Source organism: Helianthus annuus, chromosome 13, assembly GCF_002127325.2.
Source record: "Helianthus annuus cultivar XRQ/B chromosome 13, HanXRQr2.0-SUNRISE, whole genome shotgun sequence".
NCBI classification, from domain to species: domain Eukaryota; kingdom Viridiplantae; phylum Streptophyta; class Magnoliopsida; order Asterales; family Asteraceae; genus Helianthus; species Helianthus annuus.
This window is the reverse complement of record NC_035445.2, coordinates 68080247-68103036: the sequence shown is the minus strand read 5'-3', so window position 1 is coordinate 68103036 and position 22790 is coordinate 68080247. Positions and strand designations below refer to the sequence as shown.

The 22790-nt window shown below is 35.8% G+C and overlaps 1 protein-coding gene across 2 annotated transcripts; it reads left to right on the top strand.

Annotated features, from left to right (window-relative positions):
• The first annotated feature begins 282 nt into the window (after positions 1-282).
• Positions 283-21620, top strand: LOC110898051. 2 transcript variants are annotated; one of them, XR_002569205.2, is made up of 2 exons: positions 283-453; positions 19661-19700. XR_002569205.2 is itself a non-coding variant. In XM_022144787.2 (2 exons), exons 1-2 carry the CDS (start codon positions 333-335, stop codon positions 21601-21603), a joined length of 549 nt encoding a protein of 182 aa, XP_022000479.1. In that variant the 5' UTR covers positions 283-332; the 3' UTR covers positions 21604-21620. The 2 variants fall into 2 exon arrangements, 1 of the variants encoding a protein (XP_022000479.1); XM_022144787.2 differs by lacking the exon at positions 19661-19700 and adding an exon at positions 21176-21620.
• Positions 21621-22790: the final 1170 nt, after the last annotated feature.

Below are 22790 nucleotides of genomic sequence, written 5' to 3'. Positions count from 1 at the left end.
GGGATCGAGTATACTCACATTGATTGCGTTGCGATTTCTTGTAATAACGCACGAGTGAGATTGAGAAGCCAAGGGGACGAACGAGATGGTTATCCTAGATATTAAAATATCACGTAACGATCTAGTTAATATTTATTGGTTTAAAATAAGTATTATAATTTAACTTGAACAAATAGAGAAAAGAAATAAAGGGTTAAAATAGTTTATTTGATATTAAGGGATTTTATTATAGAATGAATTAAAAGGGTTATGTTATAAACCAGACATTTTAGGCCTAACCCATTAGTTATGGGCTTTAGGGTTTATGGTTATGTTTATCTCTATATATTGTAATGTTGAATAGAATGAAGAATGTAATTTCAGTTTTATCCCTAATTCTCTTTGGTTTTTATCACGTTATCAGCACGATGATTCTCCACTGGAATTTACCGGCCATCAATTGCTCACATACTGGTACATATCATTACCTCAATGTTCATATATTCTTTTCCTTTTTTCACAATAGTATATACATAGGCATATTCAACAGGAAGATATACAAATTTGTATTGTTTAAGAATAGTTATTAGGAAAAGTAAATTTCTTTTCCACACAAAACATACTCAATAATTTTCCAACGATTTTAACGCCCTTGGTATGCCGGATTCTTGAATTTTTTTTAATATCGTGACACATTATCTAGATTTTTAGAACACACAATAGGGTTTCCCGATCTACACTTACTGACATCAATGAATATCATAGGAGTTTTCTTGGACTTTAGAGCAACATAGGATTTCCCTTTGATTTGTATTTACGGAAACAAATTTTAAGAATCGATCCACATACGAATCAATGAATCGATCGATACCCAACGGCGGTCACTACCGCCGCACACAAAACTCTTACCCGACAACCTTTTTCCGGCGATTGTCCTCAACCGCCAACTGTTCCTGTGGTGGTTCTTCAACCGTAAACTTTTCTCCGGCGCCGTCCGGCGCAGCGGCGCTTTGTATCCATCAGGCAACGGAACCAAACGTTTCGGATTCGGTTTCGGACTATACCGCTCTCAATGCTCCATATGCCATCTCGATCGCAGCGTAATTTCGCCGGAAGTTTTTTTTTTCGTTCATATAAACTTTGATCTGAGCAAAAGCGAGTGGGAATCTTGCTTCGACGGGTAAGATTAAGGGGTGGTGGTTGTTAAATATCGGCAACGAAACTCAGAAGTCACGGTGGTCGCTTGGTTCTCTCAAAAGGCAATAATAAACCCTAACCAAAGACAGCCTTTGTCAAATGCCTGGGCCTGGGTCGTCTCCAAATAAAGGCTTTATGTTGGGCTTGAAAGATTATGGAATGGCTTTACATACATAAGATATATAACGGGCTCTAAAAAAATATATATATATAATTTGGGTTGTTACTTGTTAGTGGCTTGCGGAGCCTATATTATATTGTATATGATAAGTTGAAAAAAAAAATCTAAATTTATGTTGTATATGAGGCAAATCAAATCTGAAAATGATCACAAAGGGTGGTTTCACTCAAAGTATTTAAAAAGTGTACCATTAATAATATATTATGTCAGTATAATGAATTTGAATTCCAAATTTAACCCACAATTATAATGTTACCAGACAATCACATTACAGGATACAAAATTCATAAATGAGTTTATTTTCCTTCTCTATTTTATAAACATAGTTAAAGTTTAGAACATGCAGTTCTAGCAAAAGAAAACTCGAAGTTCTCATACAATATACATTTCATTTGAAGGCTTGTTTTTAAAATGCCTTATCTTTTCCTTTATAAATAAAATGTCGAATTTATCAAAGCTTGAATTCACTGCACTTGAAATCTCGGGCAATAACTACCCCTCGTGGGCTTTTGATGCTAAAACCCATCTGGAAGCAATGAATCTGGGGGAGACAATCATTGATGGGAATAAAACGTCCCTTCAAGAAGAAAAAAAAAACCTAAAGCTATGGCATTCCTTCGCCTTCATCTTCATGAAGACCTAAAGAGGGAAAACCATACTGTCGATGACCCTCTCGAGTTATGGAAAAAAATTCAAGAAAGATTTGACCACCTGAAGTTGGTCTTACTCTCTAAAACTCGCTACAAGTGGGTTCATTTAAGGCTACGAGATCATAAGACTGTTAGTGAGTACAACTCTGCCCTTCTTCGCATCACCTTTGAGCTTAAATTATGTGGTGAACAAATCACCGACAAAGACATGATTGAGCAAACTATCTCAACGTTCCATTTATCCAACATGCTCCTGGCGCAGCAGTACAGGGAACGTAATTTTACATAATATTCTGAGCTAATATCATGTTTGTTGGTCGCGGAACAAAACAACAAGCTCATACTACAAAATCATTAAATGCGTGTTTTTATCATACTCAAACACGCAATTTCTTATACTTAACGTGTTTTATTATTTCCAGAAGAAATATGTATACTAGCTCCAGCAGAGCTATTATTGGTGATGAATGTCTGATAGATAACGGTAGTACTAACACTATTCTCAAAGATATGAAATTCTTCTCTGAGTTGTGTTCGGCAGAGACACCTATTAGTACTATATCTGGTGTCAGTAACCTTATCGAAGGCTCTGGCAGAGCACACATAACATTATCTTCGGGTACCAAATTAACTATTGATAATGCATTATATTCTAGTAAATCCAGAAGAAATTTACTCAGCTTTAAAGATATTCGAAAAAAACGGTTACCACCTAAAAACAATATCTAAAAATAATATTGAATATCTTCAAATTACTTCAAACAAAAATGGCAAAGAAACAATTGTTGAACAATTAGAAGCCTTATCATCTGGGTTATATTGTACTAATATCAACCCTATCAAATCATACATGGTGAGTAACCAAAAGCTGTTAGATAAAGATACATTCAATATATGGTATGACCGTCTAGGTCACCCTGGTAGCATAATGATGAGACGAATAATCAAAAGTGCAACCTGGCACCCTCTCAAAAACCTAAAAGTTTTGCTACCTCAGGACTTATTATGTGCAGCATGCTCTCTGGGCAAACTTATAACTCGGCCCTCACAAACTAAATTGGTACATGAAACCCCATCATTTTTAGAAAGAATCCAAAGGGATATTTGTGGGCCTATTCATCCTCCGTGTGGACCATTCCGCTATTTCTTGGTCTTAATAGTTCACATCTCAAGCTTTTAATGACTATTGTATGTCAATCGGGATCAATGTTGAACATTCAGTACCTAATGTTCACACACAAAATGGTTTAGCTGAATCTCTGATCAAACGATTACAAATAATCGCTAGACCACTCTTAATGAGATGTAAACTACCATCTTCTGCATGGGGTCATGCTATTTTGCATGCTGCAGCACTGATTAGATTGAGACCAACTGCTGATCACGAATACTCCCCATTGCAACTGGTCTCCGGACGAGAACCAAGTTTGTCCCACCTTAGAATTTTTGGTTGTGCGGTATATGTACCAATACCGCCACCACAACGTACTACAATGGGACCCCAAAGAAGACTGGGTATCTATATTGGTTTTAACTCCCCGTCCATAATTAAATATTTAGAACCAATGACGGGAGACATGTTTACAGCACGGTATGCTGATTGTCATTTTTGATGAAATGATGTTCCCAGTCTTAGGAGGAGACAAGGATAAAGAAAGACTGGTAACACACGAAATAACGTGGAATGCATCATCGCTATCAAATCTCGACCCCTGAAGTGGTCAATGTGAATATGAAGTCCAAAAGATTATACATTTGCAAAGAATAGCGAATGAATTATCAGATGCATTCACAGACACGAATAGAGTGACAAAGTCACATGTACCAGTATCAAATGCACCTGATCGAATTGAAGTAATCCCAGAAGCGATTACTATACAACGAAAGCGTGGGAGACCAATCGGTTCCAAAGACAAAAACCCACGAAAACGAAAAGAGCAAAGTAACGCAGTTGGTGAAAACTCACAAAAGATTATAAGTGAAACCCCAGTAGAGGTAAATGTCCCAGAAGAGACAACTGTGAATCCAGAGGAAAATGAAGTTTCAGAAGAAACACTGGTACCGAACGAAAATGAGATCTCTATTAATTATGTACAAGATAGTACAATGTGGAACCGGAATAAAACACGTGTTGATGATATATTCACATATGCTATAGCAACGGATGTAATCAATGAAAATGATTACGTACCTAAAACTTTAGAAGAGTGCATGCACAGAAATGAATGGCCAAGATGCCAAGAAGCCATAAACGCCGAATTGAATTCGCTCGAAAAGCGACATGTTTTCGGACCTGTAGTCCGAACACCCATAGACGTCAAACCAGTAGGTTATAAATGGGTGTTTGCAATAAAGAGAAATGAAAAGAATGAGATTATACGATATAAGGCTCGACTTGTAGCACAAGGGTTTTCCCAAATCCCAGGAGTTGATTATGAGGAAACGTATTCCCCTGTAGTGGATGCGATAACCCTTAGGTTCCTAATCGGCCTCACAATCTCTGAAGGACTTCATATGAGACTAATGGATGTCGTCACTGCATACTTATATGGGACACTTGAAAATGACATCTACATGAAAATCCCTAAATGATTAAAATTTCCTGAAGCATTAAAATTAACACCTCGAGATATGTGCTCTATAAAGCTCCAGAGATCTTTATATGGTCTCAACCAATCTGGGCGTATGTGGTACAATCGACTTAGTGAATATCTCGAAAAAGAAGGATACAAGTCTGATGTAATCAGTCCATGTGTTTTTATAAAAATAACACTCTCAAATTTCACTATAATAGCAGTCTATGTTGACGATATCAACATCATCGGATCTCCTGAAGAGATAGAGAAAGCTGCTCAGTTATTAAAGAAGGAATTTGAGATGAAAGATCTTGGTATGACAAAAGTATGCATCGGACTACAATTTGAGTATATGTGCAATGGCACATTTGTCCATCAATCAAACTACACCCAGAAGATGTTAGTACGTTTCAATATGGATAAAGCACATCCGTTTAGCGTACCTATGGTTGTCCGACCGCTAGATCCACACAAGGATCCTTATCGCCCTCAAGAAGAAGGCGAAGATGTACTTGGTCCAGAAGTACCATACTTAAGCGCGATCGGTGCCCTTATATATCTCGCAAATAACACAAGACCTGACATTGCATTTGCAGTACATGTACTAGCGAGATACAGTTCGAATCCAACACGTAGACACTGGAATGGTGTAAAACATGTATTCCGGTATATTTGCGGGACACAAGACTTAGGTCTTTTCTATCAGAAAGATCAAAAGTCCCAGCTTGTTGGGTATGCTGATGCCGGATATCTATTAGATCCTCACAAATCAAAATCTCAGACAGGTTATGTATTCACATACGGCGGCACAGCAATTTCTTGGAAGTCAACTAAGCAAACACTTACAGCAACATTATCAAATCGTGCCGAATTGATAGCACTATATGATGCTGGTCGAGAATGCGTGTGGTTGAGATTAATGATTAATCACATACAAGAAGCATGCGGATTAGAACAGATCAAGAAGGAGCCGACAATTATTTATGAAGACAATGCTGCTTGCACAGCTCAGATCAGAGAAGGTTATATCAAGGGTGATCGGACAAAGCACATCTCACCAAAGTTCTTCTCAACATATGACTTGCAGAAAAAAGGGGAAATCGATGTTCGTCAGATCAAGTCAAGTGAAAATCTAGCAGACCTGTTTACAAAATCTTTACCTTGAAGCAGTTTCGAGCAGATATCACACAAGATTGGTCTTCGTAGATTAAAAGATGTTTGTTGTATTCTGGGGAGAGAATTATACACGCTGTACTCTTTTTCCCTTAACTAAGTTTTGTCCCACTGGGTTTTCTTAGTAAGGTTTTTAATGAGGCAGCATAGTTGATCCAGTAATATCAGTTTATTTATTTAGGTCCAGAAGTACCTATTTAACATCATCCTGAAGTATGTTGTTAAACTGTGTATAATTCTAAATGTCTGAGGGGGAGTGTTATAAACCAGACATTTTAGGCCCAACCCATTAGTTATGGGCTTTAGGGTTTATGGTTATGTTTATCTCTATATATTGTAATGTTGAATAGAATGAAGAATGTAATTTCAGTTTTATCCCTAATTCTCTTTGGTTTTTATCAGGTTAGTTATTTTTAGAGTTTAAAAAGAATAAAAAATTATCTTAAACAGATATTAAGACTCAACATATATTGGTTTAAAAAAGAAGGCATGTCAGCGAGAAAAACGGAGGTCCGGATTCGAACCCGCGACCTCGGCGTTTGAAACGCATAACAGTGAACACCAGACCGCATCAGCATATTTGAAAATCTTTGAACGACTAATTCATTTAAACACTATCCGCATGTCCTGTTCTTCAAAACATTCAACTGTATATTACTTTTCCACTCTTTCTAGGTTGTTTATTAGCCTATCATCCTATTATATGTAATGATTTTAACGGTGGAGTTTATATGAAACAGTTGATAACAGAAACATATACCGAAAAAGTCCGCGACATCTTTGATTTAAAAAATAAGAAAGTAAATGGTGTTACATCAACAGAAAATTAACGAACGAAACAAGGGAATGAGAATGTATACCGAGACGAGTCGAAAGACTTCCCGTCGATCTCCGTTCGGTTCCGTCAAAGCCTTCGAAATTCCGGTACGTTGCGGGTTTGCGCCGACGAGTAATCGAACCGAAGTGACGTGAAACAATGGATGTCTCTGATGCCGTTTTCGTATCCCCGGCTCGTTGCGGTTCCTCCGGCGTGTTTGGTATTCCGGCGAGAGAGAGAGCGAGTAACAGTGAATGGTTGAACTACGTGCGAGAGGTGTTGGTTGTGAGGGAGTAAAAGGCTTCGGTTTTATAGAGTTTACAAATCTCGTAACTTTAGAAACGAATACTTGATTGATTGTAAAGATGGAAACGCGGTGATTAATTTGTTACCGAGAAATCAGCGATGGCGGAAAAGGAAAGAAGACAGTGGGTTGTTGCTGTGTTTGGCGGCAAGCATGATGTTCAAAAGAACGAAAATGTCGCTTGTTTAAAGTTTTAAGGATAGGACCTTAGTTCGATATCAAGGCCTTAGTGGAGCGGTTAATGTGCACGTTTGTGACAGTAGGGACCCGGGTTCGAGTCCCGGTCAGCTCGTCCCTTTTTATCCTTTTTAAATCATGTTTGGTTAGACTTTTATTAATTGTTACATACTTTGAGTTAATGCACAAACAGCCCCTTGACTTTTAGAGATTAATTTAACCAAGCTAAGTTATGTTCCCCTTTAACAAGGAAGACTAACTTTACAAACTAACTTGGTTAGCTTTATCACCTTAGACTAACATTAAGACATAACGAGACTAACTAGATTATTTTTTTATAAATATAAAAAGAACAAAACATTTATTTGCAAATTAATTTATTTAATTAATTAAACAATTAAATAACCATATTTATAACGAATTAAACTAAGGATAGACGATTTATTTATTGAGGCCTTCGAGTTTCAAGGGTTAGGATCCGAATTTCATTACTTTACAAGCTTTAATTAGTTTAACGAGTATTGAACGTCAGAGTATAATAAAGGATCAAGAACCTTGAATAATATTTCGTTCAAACGTGAATTTGATTATCAGTTGCACATCAGACTAGCATGAATACACGAACATGATTAAAAATAACCTCGTTTTCATTATGATCAATAGTCTCGAATTATAATTGGAACGAAAGTAGATTACAACGAGTGTCTAAAACGAAAAGTACAACTTGACTTGCTAAAATAAGAAGGTACAAAAATGCGGAGCGTTACAACGTTGGGGTCATTCCTTGCTTCTCCAGCTCCAATCACAAAAGCCCTTCCTCTTGCACCATTCCCGGCATTGTTGTTGTTTTGATCGTTGTTTCCAGCTCCCTGATTGTTGTTGCGGTTCTGGTTCAGTTCAGGGCAATTCCTCTTAATGTGTCCCTCAGCTCCACACTGGAAACAACCCTTGACATTCCCATGATGTTGCTGCTGCTGTTGTTGGTTCTGCCCTGCGGGGCGTGGACTCCTGCAGTCCTTGGTCTCATGCCCCATCTTGTTACATCGTTGACACTGACCTTTCCCACAAGGCCCACTGTGGTGTCAGTTGCACTTGTTGCACTTGGGGTGGTTTCCGCGATACCTACCCTATTGTTGAGAGCCCTTGTTGTTTTCAGTTTTCCTTTGCTGGGTTGGAGCCTGAGTGGGGTTAGCATCCTTGCTTTGATTTCCTTCCCACTTACGCTTGTTGTCACTAGAAGTTCTAGCAGTAGCACTGATCCTTTTGGGCAGCTTGCCCTGTTCCACAACCTGATCAGTGAGTTTGTGAGCAAGACAAACGACTGGCTGAATGGTATTGAGGTTGGCTGCGGTCACATGGCTCCGGATTTCCGGGGCCAAACCCTTGATGTACAATTCGATCCTTCGATACACAGGTCGAGACATGTTTGGGCAAAGAGCAGCATTTCCGGGGCCAAACCCTTGACGAAGCCACTGATGAAACAGTTGTTCTCAAGTCGCGACCGCTGATCTTGAGTTGTCTCCTTGATGGTCTCGAGTCGAAACCAGGAGTCTCGACTCCCATCACCTGCTGATTCTAGAACAACTGCAACAGTGTTCTCATCCAATTGAATTTCGATTTCATGATGTTTATGTACTATCCAACCACAATGCTCAAACATGTTTCCTTGTCTAATATTGATTCAAAATAGATCAAACATGCAATTTTTAAATGTTCAACACATATTCAAACAGTTCATCATTTTAGGGTTTTCTCATTCGTCTCCATATTCATTCGGTTCATCAAGTATGATTTTTAAGACATAACAATAAGCCTACAACACCACTACACACATGATGTACATTTCATAAGCAATCTATGTATTAATTCATAAGCCAAAATCATGTGATGTCTCATAAAAATCTTCATGTGTAGAGACTAGTAAAATATCATGATAGCATCATCATTTCATCTCATCATTGTACAAAGTGCACATTTTCGAGTATATATCTATAGCTTTTAAACTATACTACAACACTAACCTATATCATCACAAATCAACACCTTTATCATGTATGTCATTTACCAACCAAGCATTGTAATATCTAGAAACATAAAACACTAACCGGATGGTGTTCGGATTTGAAGAATCAATGAACCAACTGCCAATTGATGATCCCGAGCTTGATCCGACAGTTTTGGTGCTACCGGTTGAATCAGAGAGAGAGAGAGGAGAGGAGGTTTGTGGTGGTGTTCTAGGGTTTTAGTGAGAGAGAGAGAGGGAGTGAGTGTAAGGGAAATGTGGATGATGGCATGGGTTTATATATCAAGTGGTGCTCCCTAATGGGTTCCGAGTGGACCAAAGGAGGTCCATGGCCCAACCGGCCCACTGTTTTACTGTTCACTCGAGACCGGGTGGTCTCGAGTCGTGGTCTCGGTTCGCTACTACTTATACACACACATATATATATTTATTACATACACGTTATCAACACATAGCACATCAAGATAATTCACATCTTTCATTTAATATTTCATACGTACACACTGTTAATACAAGAGGGTTATTCGGGAAAACCTAGAGTGTCACATTGAACCTGTTGTTGATTCAAAAGACAGTGGTGGCGGTGGTGTATGCTGATGGTAGAGAGAGATGGCAGGATGGTGGTGAGACTGAAAAATTATAAATTGATTTTTGTATGTAATATATATATATATATATATATATATATATAGGGGATCGCTAAAATGAAAACCACCTCTAGTTGTAAAAACCATGAGAACCACTTTATGGCCCTTGGATCAACTAGATGGATGGATGTGATTAAAAGTAGTTAATATTATTATTAAAAGTTTTTTGTCTTATTATGTCTTTAATATTATAATACAAAAGGGTATTTAAGTAAAATAACTCTATTTTGTCTTTTTATATATATTAATTTTAAATTACCTTTTTTGTACTATTCATTAATTACTTTTATTACTTTTATTTTTTAAACATAATTTCTTTATTAAAAACATTTTTAAATTCAGATTTTTTTAAAAGATTTTTATGCTTTTTACAATTTAAGTTTTATGTTAAACTTTTTACGTTTTTTTGACGCGCCGTTTTTAACGCGCCATTTTTTTACGCGCCGTTTTTCAAGCATAACGCGCCGTTTTAACGCTGTTTTTAACGGCGTTTTTTAACGCGCCGTTTTTAACGCCGTTTTGTTACGCGCCGTTTTTTACGCGCCGTTTTTCACGCGCCGTTTTTACGCGCCGTTTTTTTAAGGCGTCGTTTTCTCAATCGGCGTTTTTTTAACACGCCGTTTCTAACGCGCCGTTTTTAACGCGCTGTTTTTTAACGCACCGTTTTTTAACGCGCCGTTTTTAACGCGTCGTTTGTTAACGTCGTTTTTTAACGCGCCGTTCTCAATCGGCGTTCTTAACGCGCCGTTTTTAACACGCAGTTTTTTAACGCGCCGTTCTCAATCGGCGTTTTTAACGCGCCGTTTTTAACGCACCGATTTTTTAACGCGCCATTTTTAACGCCGTTTTTTACACGGTTTTTACACGCCGTTTTTCCCAAGTTTATTAATGCACCGTTTTTTTGAAGTTTTTTAACGCGCCGTTTTTCCGAAGTTTTTTAACGCGCCGTTTTTTTACGCGTTTTTACGCGCCGTTTTTTCAAAGCGTCGTTTTTTTAGAACACGTCGTTTCTCCACGTTTTTTAATGCGTCGTTTTTTTATACGCCGTTTTAAACGCGCCGTTTTTTTCACTTTTTTTAACGCGCCCCTTTTTGTACACTTTTTACGTTTTGCGTTAAAAATTTAAATTTTTTACGTTTTACGTAAAACTTTTTACGTTTTACGTATAACTTTTTACGTTTTACGAAAAACTTTTTACATTTTACGTTAAAAATTTACGTAAAATTTACGAAAAAAATTTACGAAAAAGTTTACGTAAAACTTACGAAAAAGTTTACGTAAAACTTTACGTAAAACTTACATTTTACGTTAAAAATTTTACGAAAAAGTTTACGTAAAACTTACGAAAAAGTTTACGTAAAACTTTACGAAAAACTTTTTATATTTTACGTTAAAAAAACTTACGAAAAAGTTTACGTAAAACTTACGAAAAAAATTTACGAATAACTTACGAAAAAGTTTACGAAAAACTTACGAAAAACTTTTTACGTTTTACGTTTTACGTAAAACTTACGAAAAAATTTACGTAACACTTTTTACGCTTCACGTTTTTACGTTTTACGATAAAAAGTTTACGGTTTACGTTAACAAGTTTACGGTTTAATTTTTTTTTTTTACAAAAACGTTTTTACGCAAAACCGAACGCAACAGAAAATCGCCGTTTTTTTACGTTAATTTTTTTTACGTTTTAACGCGCCGTTTTTTTACGTTTTACGTTAAAATTTTTACGTTTTACGTTTTTACATAAAAAAGTTTTACGTTTTACGTAAAAAGTTTTACGTTTTACGTTTGGCGTAAAACTTTTTACGTTGTACGTTTTACGTAAAACTTTTTGGCTCAGATAGGTGTCTCAGATAGTTTGCTATCATCATCGACGTCTCAAAAAAAATATAAAAAAACCCAACAAACAAAAATAAAAAAAGTACGAGTGGATTCTGGAAAAAAAAAGTTTTGGCTCAGATTTGCCGAACATCAGAGGCTGCAAAGTGGGGTTGCGGGTTCAAAAACCTACCCTCCACCATCCTTGCCACGCCATCGTCAAAAAAATATACGTTTTTTGTATCATCAGTGCCAAGAACACCATCGTCAAGATCAATTTTTTGCCCACACATAGTTCACTGTTTCAAAACATTCAAATGCATCGCCGCCCATTTTTTGCATTATCACTGCTGCCAAAACTGATGTTTGGTTTGCTATATTCAAATAAAAGAATGCATTACAATCTCAATTTTACAGTTGCTATACTATTTACCATCTTTTTATATCGAAAGATACAAAGATACAACAAAAATCAAATTCCCACTTAATTACAAAGACTTATGTAGTTGAAGGCGGCAAAGGTGCATTAATAAAATATTCTATACATTGATAATAAAAAGTACATATCCATTACTGTATTAGTTTTAAAATAACAAAGTCATATAAAATAATTAAACAAAGTTACCATATAAAACTAGGGGTGAGCAAACGGGCTGGACCCTCCGGAACTGGACTGAACCAATCGGAACCGAGAATCAATGGTGGCGTATTTCAAGAACCGGGACCAAACCGTGTACTACATAGTCGGTTCAGTTTGTTATTAAACGGTTCTAAATGGTTCGGTTCCAAAGTTGTGCGTGGAAAAAACAAAATTGACAAACGGGTCTTATGGGTTTCTATGGGTGTTGTTGGGTTCTACCTAGAACCAAACCTAAACCAATTATGGGAAATTTTTAGAACCAAGAACTGCACCTGCTTTGATACACATGTTCAGATCATGTTGATGTAGCAGTTAGCAGGGGCCAAACTACATCATTACTTTCCAAAACATAACTATAAAACTGTTTTGTTCCAAAACAGAACTCTAAAGCAACAGTAAAAAACCCACAACATTCAAAAACAGGGACACAAGATCAGAACCAAAATCACCTCTGCCCATAAAAAAACCAAAATCACCATAAAAGAACACCATAAAAAAACAAGGACACAATATCAGAACCAAAATCACCATAAAAAAACACAGGGACACAAGATCAGGACCAAAAATCACCTGCATCATGAGCCGTAAACATCAAAATCACCATAAAAAACAGGGACACCGTCAAAAACCCACCACCGCAGCTGTAACAAAGACTCCCACCAAACCACCGCCCCACCCTCGCCTTCCGCCTCTGCACAACTCCCACCCACCACCGTCTCCGTCAATCCTCACCACCACCGCCGTCTCCGTCACCGTCAAAACCCACCACCACAGTCGCCGTCGAAACCCACCACCACCGTCGCCGACAGAGAGACAAAGAGGTGGGTGTTGTGGTTGGATGAGAGATCATCATCGTCATCGATGGAGAAATCGCTGATCATCATCGTCATCAATGGAGAAATCACCACTGGCAGCCGGGTTGGTGGTGTCTTTGCTGGAGAAATCGCCGCTGGCAGCCGGTCGTAGTTGGTCCGTCGACCGGAGTTGCGAGAGAGAATGATGGTCGGGCTGGTGTGTTTGGGTTAGGGTTTGAGGGAGTGAGAGAGCAGGGACATGGGAGGGGGGATTATACTTTGAAGAGAGAGAAATGTTAGAGATTAAATCTCTGATGGTGGTGACATTAAATAGAGAGAGGTGGTGCTGGCATTAAATGGAGAGAGAGAGAGCGAAGATTTGACAATTTGGGGTAAATGACCAATATACCCTTTTTGTTGGCGTAATCTGATTGGTTGAGAATGGTTCTCGCAGTTCTTACAACTGGAGGTGGTTTCTATTTTAGCGGCTCCCTATATATATATATATATATATATATATATATATAGGGGATCGCTAAAATGAGAACCACCTCTAGTTGTAAGAACCATGGGAACCACTTTCTGGCCCTTAGATCAACTAGATGGATGGATGTGATTAAAAGTAGATAATATTAATATTAAAAGATTTTTGTCTTATTATGTCTTTAATATTATAATCCAAAAGGGTATTTAAGTAAAATCAATCTATTTTGTCTTTTTATATATATTAATTTTAAATTACCTTTTTTGTCCTATTCATTAATTAGTTTTTTTTACTTAATTATTTTTTATTTATCCACAGATTTTTTTTGTAAATCAATTTTATTAAATCAAATTTTTATTATAATTCTTTTAATTTTTAATATTTTTACGCCTGGCCTTTTCACGCCTCGTTTTTTGACGCGCCGTTTTTTCGCCCGACTTTTTCACGCGTCGTTTTTTTTACGCGCCGTTTTTTCGTTTTACGCCCCGGTTTTTTACGTTAATGTTATTTACGTCTTACGCGCCGTTTTTTTGCGTTTTACGTCCCGGTTTTTGCGTCAACGTTTTTTTGCGTTTTACGCACCGGTTTTTTACGTTTTTACGCGCCGGTTTTTTACGTTAACGTTATTTACGTTTTACACGCCGGTTTTTTGCGTTTTACGCACCGGTTTATTGCGTCAAAGTTTTTTTTTTTTTACGTTTTACGCGCCGGTTTTTTTACGTTTTACGCACCGGTTTTTTAACGTTTTACGCACCGGTTTTTTTACGTTTTACACGCCGGTTTTTTCGCGTTTTACGCACCGGTTTTTTTACGTTTTACGCACCGGTTTTTTACATCAACGTTTTTTTACGTTTTACGCACCGGTTTTTTTACGTTTTACACGCCGGTTTTTTTTACGTTTTACGCACCGGTTTTTTTACGTTTTACGCGCCGGTTTTTGGTGTCCCGTTTTACCATTTTTGCTTAAAACTTTTTACGTTTTTACGAAAAACCTTTTTACATTTTACGTAAAACCCCTTACGTTTTACGCACCGGTAATTTACGTTAACGTTATTTACATTTTACGCACCGGGTTTTTACGTTAACGTTTTTTACGTTAACATTTTAAAATTCAGGTTTTTTACATTACCGGTTTTTTTACGTTATCGGTTTTTTTACGTTAACGGTTTTTACGTTAACGGTCTTTTGCGTTAACGTTTTTACGTTAACGTTTTTTTCGTTTGAATAAAAAAATTTTACGTTTGACGTAGAACTTTTTACTTTTTACGTTTTACGTAAAACGTAAAACGTTTTACATTTTACGTAAAACGTAAAACGTTTTACGTTTTTTTACGTTACATGTTTTTTACGTTAACGGTTTTTTTACGTTAACGGTTTTTTTTTATGTTAACGGTTTTTACGTTAACGGTTTTTTACGTTAACGTTTTTACGTTAACGGTTTTTTACGTTAACGTTTTTACGTTAACGTTTTTTTCGTTTTAGTAAAAAAAAAATTACGTTTTACGTAGAACTTTTTACTTTTTACGTTTTACGTAAAAACGTTTTACGTTTTACGTTTTACGTAAGACTTTTTACGATTTACGTAAAACGTTTTACGTAAAACTTTTTACGCTTCACGTTTTTACGTTTTACGTCAAAAAAGTTTTACGGGTTATTTTTTTTAGAAAATTTTTTTGTACGCAAAAACGAACGTACCCAGAAATCGCAAACTCGGGAGGTGTCTCAGATATATTGTTATCATCATCAACGCCTCAAAAAAAAATAAAAACGCAAGAAACATAAAAAACAAAGGGTATCTCGAAAAAAAACGGGGTTTGGCTCAGATTATTCGATAATCAAGAGGCTGCAAAAGTGGGGTTGCAGGGTCAAAAACCCTACCCTCCGCCGTCCTTGCCACGCCATCGTCATCAAAATCTACGTTTTTTTTTTTGCATCATCGCCACCACGTCGATCGTATCAAAACCCACAGAATTAAATATCACAAAATCAAATCCCACAAATCAAACATGAACAACATTTAAACCCAGATTCAACCCGGATTCAACATGAACAAAAGTGTATCTAAAACAACAGATCTAAACCAACAGATCAAAATCTACTTTTGTTTTTCATCATTGCCAACCCAATCGATCACCAACATATCAATAACAACAGATCTAAAACAACAGATCTAAACCAACAGATCTATACCAACATATTAAACCCATAATCCACTTATAAAAATCACCAGAAAATCAACAAACATAGTTCACTGATCAAACAAAAATCACCAGAAAATAAAAAAATCGTTGATAAAAAATCAACAAGAATAAACCCATAGAGTTCATCAGACAAAAATCTAGAAACCCCATCAAACAAAAATGAAACCCCATCAAACAAAATAAAGAAACCCCATCAAAAATCATGAAACCCCCAACTCAAACCTGGATACGGCTTCACCGGCTCAGCCGCTGCCGCCGGCCCTCTCCACCTACCCACCATCCCCAACGCCACCCGCCGCCGCCAACCCCCCAAAACCCCCATTGGTCTCCCCACAAAAACCACCACCGGTGCCGGTGACGAACAGTTGCAGGTGGTGTTCGTCGTCGATGTGATGTGGAGAAGATGAAGATGGAGTGGAGTTGCAGGTTGGTCGGAGACGGTGCCGGAGAAGATATCAGCAGAGAAAAGGAGGTTGTTATAAGGTGGAGTTGCAGGTAGGGGTAATATGTGATGAAGGTGGAGTTGCAGGTTGTTCGTCCTCCATGAGGGTGACACAATTTCTCATTTTTATCAAAGGAAATTTATATTTGAATTGAGTTTTCAATGTGCAGTGAGATATTTAAACAAAAAAGAGGAGAGAGGAGAGAGGAGATGTATATTAAATGAAGAGAGAGGGAAGATATGACACTTGGGGTAAAAGACCAAAATACCCTTTATGTTGGCATAATTTGATTGGCTTAGAGTGGTTCTCGCGGTTCTTACAACTGGAGGTGGTTCTTATTTTAGCGGCTCCCTATATATATATATATATATATATATATATATATATATATATATAGGGAGGGGCTCATGCGAGAACCACCCTTATTGTGAGAACCTTGAGAACCAATGTGAACACAACTTAAAATAGCTAAAAAAAACCTAAAAAAAACCCTAAAAAAACCTAACCCCCACCCCCCCCCCCAAAAAAAAACCTAAACCCCCAACCACCCCCCCCCCAAAAAAAAAAAAAACCTAAACCCCCCACCCCCCCCCCCCCCAAGCTAAATGCTAAAAAAAACCTAACCCCACCCCCCCCCCCCAAAACCTAAACCCCCCTCCCCCACCCCCAAAAACCTAAACACCCCCCCCCCAAGCTAAAATGCTAAAAACTAAACCCCAAAAAAACCTAAAAAAATAACAAAAAATCTAAAAAAAATTTTTTGAATTTTTTAATATTTTTTTATGTTAAAATCGCTACTTTTAGAAGACAAAAAAAATTTTTTTTTTAATTTTTTTTTTGTTTCGAAAAGTAGCGATTTTTTTATAAAAAATTCAAAAAAATTTTTTTTAATGATTTTTAGCTATTTTTAGGCATTTTTGGTGTGTTCACATTGGTTCTCGCGGTTCTCACAATAAGAGGTGGTTCTCGCATGATCTTCTCCCTATATATATATATATATATATATATATATAGGGGATGGATAATGACAAAACTAGTTTAAATGAGAAAACCAAAAACCTAACTAAAAGAGCCAAAAAAACATGCCAATTTTTTTTTTAATTTTTATAAAATAAATCGCAGCTTTTTATGCATGGAAAAAAAATTTTCAAAAATAAAAAAAAAAGTTTTTGGTTGTATTGCACATGTGCACTATTACGAATATAGTGCACATGTGTAATACAACAATTTTTTTTTTTGAAATTTTTTTATGTATAAAAACTAATGATTTTTTGTTAAAAAATTGTAAAAAAATAAAAATTGAGGCGTTCTCTTCTGATCCTATTCCTCTCTCTCTCTCTCTCTATATATATATATATATATATATATAGAGTGAGAGAAACGGGATCAGGAGAAAACGCTCAAAAGTGTGAGAACGGTGAGAACGCTTTCTGGCCCAACACGTGTCACGCCGCTTAGAGAAGGGCGGAGGGGCTTTTTTGTCCTTTCATATTTCTTTTTTTAACGCGTGTCACTTCATCTTTTCATTTTTTGGCGTTTAATAAATACGCAGCGTTTTTATTTTTTTAGATCAGAATCATAGTAAACATTTTGGCGTTTTAAGTATTGTTTTGGCGTTTTTATTGTTTTTTAGATCAGGATGCAGGCGTTTAATGTAAAAATATCAGTAATTTTCTTGATTTTATTATATTAAGTGTTTTACCATTTAGGATACAGGCCTATAATGTTACAGGAAATTATGGCGTTTTGAAAAGATAAATAAATTTCAATTTTCCATGTAGTGTTATTAATATAACAATAATGTTTTGGCAATAATGTTTTGGCAATAATGATACCATCTCTTTATTTTACTGTTTCTTTCAATTTTCATCTGTCAATTAGTGTTGATTTTTCCAGTAATACTTTGTTTGCGTTTTTGGCGTTTTATATAGCAACCTCGTGCTTTGCTAGCATTCGTTCTCACAGTTTTTCAAACTATCAGGCGTTTTGGTGTTTGTAGTTTTTGGCGTTTTATACTCAATTTTTTTAAAATAGTAGAGAATTAGATGATAAACAACAGAGAATTACATAACAAACAATAGAAAATGAAAAAAAAGAAAAATTATAATCTAATTTCTCATCCAAATCTTCACTGTCATCAGCCTCTTCTACTTTAACCTTTTTGGCGTTTTGAACCTGTTTTTGAATACCTTATGTAGATCCTTATTTTCCTACATAATGGCCGTCTTTAGAAGATGCTTATTTTTTGTGGCATCCTTTATGGTGGGTGGATATATATACTTGTTTGATGACATGTTGAAGACCAACGCCTGCTCTAATGTATTGATCCCTTCATGCCATCAATATATCCATCAAGAACAAAGTGACATGATGTCATATCAGTTTCATCAGTCTCTTTATCTTGAATATTTGTCCATCTCATTCAGCAAAAGATTATACAGATACCCAACTCAGAGAAGAATCCATTCAGATCAATACTCAATATAGCAGAATCGAGGTTCTGCATCTGTGGCCGTTTTAACTATTAGTTTTGGCGTTTTTAAAGTGAATGGTTTCTAGGAAATATGGCGTTTGTTTTTGGTTTTTGTGATCAGTTGATTGTGCAGAGACGTCTCTCTTATAGGATGTTTTTGGCGCGTAGTTTAGGCGGGATTTTATTTATAATAAATGATATTAATAAAGTAGCCGTCTTTTCAGTTAGTGTGTATTTTTACTGTTTTTGTTCAGATTTTTATGAGTTTTTAAGGTTATAGACTTTCCATCTCCCAAGTTTGGCGTTTTTGAATGGGTTTAAGTAGTTTTTTGCGTTTTTTCCATTATTAGCTTTTGTTAATTAATACTTCTGCAAACTACTTTCATTATAGTTTGGGAGTTTTTGGCGTTTTTACTCCGTTTATGGCGTTTCATATGCATTATGACCAATGTTGTAGAAGGCGCTAGGCGCTAGTCAGGCGGTGAGGTACCGCCTAGGGATTAATCGGAATGAGATTTTTATATGTATTTTTTCAAAATTATATATATATATACCCAATAATATAAAAATAATACTTCAAAATTCACATAAATACTTCAAGTTTCAGATAGTATGGTTCGATTTTGACCAATTTTGATCGCCTAGGACCGCCTAGGACCAATTTTGACCGATTAATCGGCCGCCTAGGCCGATTTCTGCAACACTGATTATGACTGTTTGGCGTTTTATTAACATAATGTATTTTTTTATTCTAAGTTGAAAAATACATAACAAACAACAGAAAAAGAAAATTAAAAAAATAAAAATAAAAACAATTCATCTTCCAAATCTTCACTGTCATCAGTCTCTTTCTTCTTTGAATCATGTTCGCTGGTGGTTTGGCTTAGCCATGCTTGTGTTTTTGTGGCCGTTTGGAAAGACAAAATGACATAAGTTTTTTGTTTGAATATGTATTTTCAAACAACTCATCAGTGTCATTCGTCTTTTCATGCCATTAAAATATTCATCAAGAACAAAATACAAAAAATGACATAAGTCTGGCCCCAGCATGTTTTTTGTTTATGATTTGTCTATTTCATGCAGCAAAATGTTATTTGAGTCACAACACCTCAGGGAAGAATGCATTATCCGAAACTTTGGCGTAGAAGAATACAAGAAACAATATTTGGCATTTTTGGCGTTTTACTGAGGAAATAGTGTATCTGAAAGAACCATCGATTTTTTTGGAATCTTTGATGTTTGAGTTTTTGGCGTTTTCTAAGATGAATGGTATATAGTAGAAAATATGGCGTTTTTTGAATAGTTGTGTTTGATGTTTTGGGGATTTTGGCGTTTGTAAGATGAATGGTATATAGTAGAAAATATGGCGTTTCAGGTTCTGGGGGGGTGTGTTTTTATGTCTGTGATGTTTTTGTTTATATAGCGATGTGTGTTTGGTCCGTAATGGCGTTTTATTCATCAGTATGGCGTTTTGGTATAGAGGTGTAACGACCTTTTTACCCTTAATGAGGCGCGTCCACGTAATAAAATTGATGTTATTTACGAAAACGCCACCGCGCAAATCTAGTCCATAGATTGTTTTAATCGGACGATCCATAAGCGTTCTCACCGTTCTCACACTTTCTACCGTTTTAATAATCTTCACTTTGTTATTTGTGGGTTTTGAGTGTGTTCTATGGTTGACATTATGGTGTTTTATGACTTTTTACACTTTGTAGGAAAAATAGACTTTGTAGCCAACTCTCACCCTATATATATATATGTTTATGATCCTGTAAAAAAAAGATGAAATTTGTAAGAAAGATAAGAAAGAACATGATGAGAACACATACCATTATTTAATTTATTAGGATAAGGGTAATTAAGTAATTTAATAAAAAAATCTAATTAAAGATAAAATTCAAAAACTCACATGCAATGCACATGCAAGTTCCCCCGTCTTTTTTAAACGTCTATAACTTTTTATACGTAACTTAAAAAAACAAATTCCACCATAATAACAAGTGTTTCTTAATCTTTAATATGAGTACTATATTGTTATACTAATATAGAGAAAAAAATTACGTTTCGATCGGATGTTTTAGTTCATGGTGTTTTGTCTATGTTGTTTTACTTGTATAATGATTTAAGCCATTGTGTTTTACAGTAAAAACCATGAACGTATATAAGACACCATAACATTTCAAATACCATTTATATTCAACTTTCCAATCTTGTTTTCTATGGTATTTTTATTGTAGGAATTCAAAACAGATTATGGTGTCTAGTAAAAGGAAAAAGTTAGCTCGTTGAATATAATGATATTTTTGAAATTGCTAATGGAATGGTGTCTTTGTATACTTGTATAGTGTCTTGTTTTCTACGGTATTTTATTTTAGTTTCATGGTGTTCCACATAAGAAAATGGTAGTTTGCTGAATTTAATGATATTTGCAATATTATGGTATCTTATATAAGTTCTTGGTGTTTTACTGTAAGTAGTTTGTTGAATCCAATGATATTTGCAATGTTATGGTGTCTTATATACGTTCATGGTGTTTTACTGTAAGTAGTTTGCTGAATTCATGGTGTTTTACTTGCATGTTCATTGCATAAAAAGTTAAAAGTGAGCTTGTTAAAAGGAACGTTCATGTCGGTTCTGTGCACTGCCCCCTTTGCGATTCGGGAGATGATTCTGTAGTCCATTTATTTGCGGCATGTTCAGTCGCTCAGGAGGTGTGGTCGGCTATCGGTCATTGGTGTCGGCTCAGCCCTATTATAGCGTTTGATGTTACTGATTTGCTGCAGACCTTTAAAGGCGCAGAAGGAGGGAAATGGGGAAAGATCATCGCTCACGACATTATCATGGTTTCTTGTTGGTGCATTTGGCGAGCAAGGAACGAGAGCGTGTTTCAAGATAAGAAGACCTCAGATAGAATTGTGATTGCTAACATTACACGATTGGCTTTCCTTTGGTGTAAACATAGGTCCAAGTTTAAGGATTTGTCGTGGGAAAACTGGTTAAAATCGCCATTGTATATGTTGTAATGTGCCGGTAGTCCTTGCTTTGAGGTCTACGTCGGTTTGTTTGTGAATCAATTTGAAGTTTCAAAAAAAAAAAAAAACATAAGTTAACAACACACTCGTTCCATAAACAAGGAAATATTTAAAACTAATCACATACACAGTCCCGTTACCCGTCCCGGTCATCCTAGTTCAATACCCAAAAAGTTTTTATAATTAAACTAATACCTAAATACCCGTTTCAGATGTTTCATATGACTTGGGACGTCTCCCTAATGTCGCCGACACAAATCTTTCATACAACCCCATTGTTTCGATCCTTCTACAAGTGTATAACGTCAAATGTTACTTATACTCTACTTTTACGCCAATAACTAAAAAATACACCATTGTCCAGATTTAAACTTTGGACCTCTACAGCTCTTTCGAACATGTGTATAATTAACAAGTATAAAACTATAAATGCATGTTTTCCACTTCGTTATGCTTTTCCTTTTGTTGGGTTATCAGTCACGCCACCTTACCCTTTGGCAGAACCCACATGAAAGTTGAAACCATTCACCAATTTCCTTTGGATTCTAATTTTATATCATGGTATTTATCTATAATAAAAATCTCAACTAAATTGTTATGGTCTCTTGAGTAGGGCTATAAACGGTGTTCGTTTGTTAAGGATATACATGTATTCACGAAAGTTTACCGAACGAGATTTTATGTTCGTATTCGTTTGTTAAACATAGCCACCGAACACAAACGAACGTTATATATATTATAAATAAATTATATTATAACAAAAGAATAAAATAAATATAAATAAAGGAATATCAATATGTATATTATTTGGGTAATAAAATATAAAATAAATAAATATATATATATATAGGGTAAGGATAGTGTAAAAAGGGCCTAAAGTGTGAGAAGTGTGAGAAGTGTATTATAACACTATATATAATACTATATAACACCATATAAACACCGTATAACAATATGTAACACCATATAATACCATATAACACTATGTAACATTATATATCATTATATAACAAATATAACACTATACATCTATCATAGACATGCTATCAGACAACCTATAGTGTTATATTTTTTATATAATGATATATAGTGTTACAAAGTGTTATATGGTATTATATGGTGTTATATATTGTTATACGGTGTTTATATGGTGTTATATAGTATTATATATAGTGTTA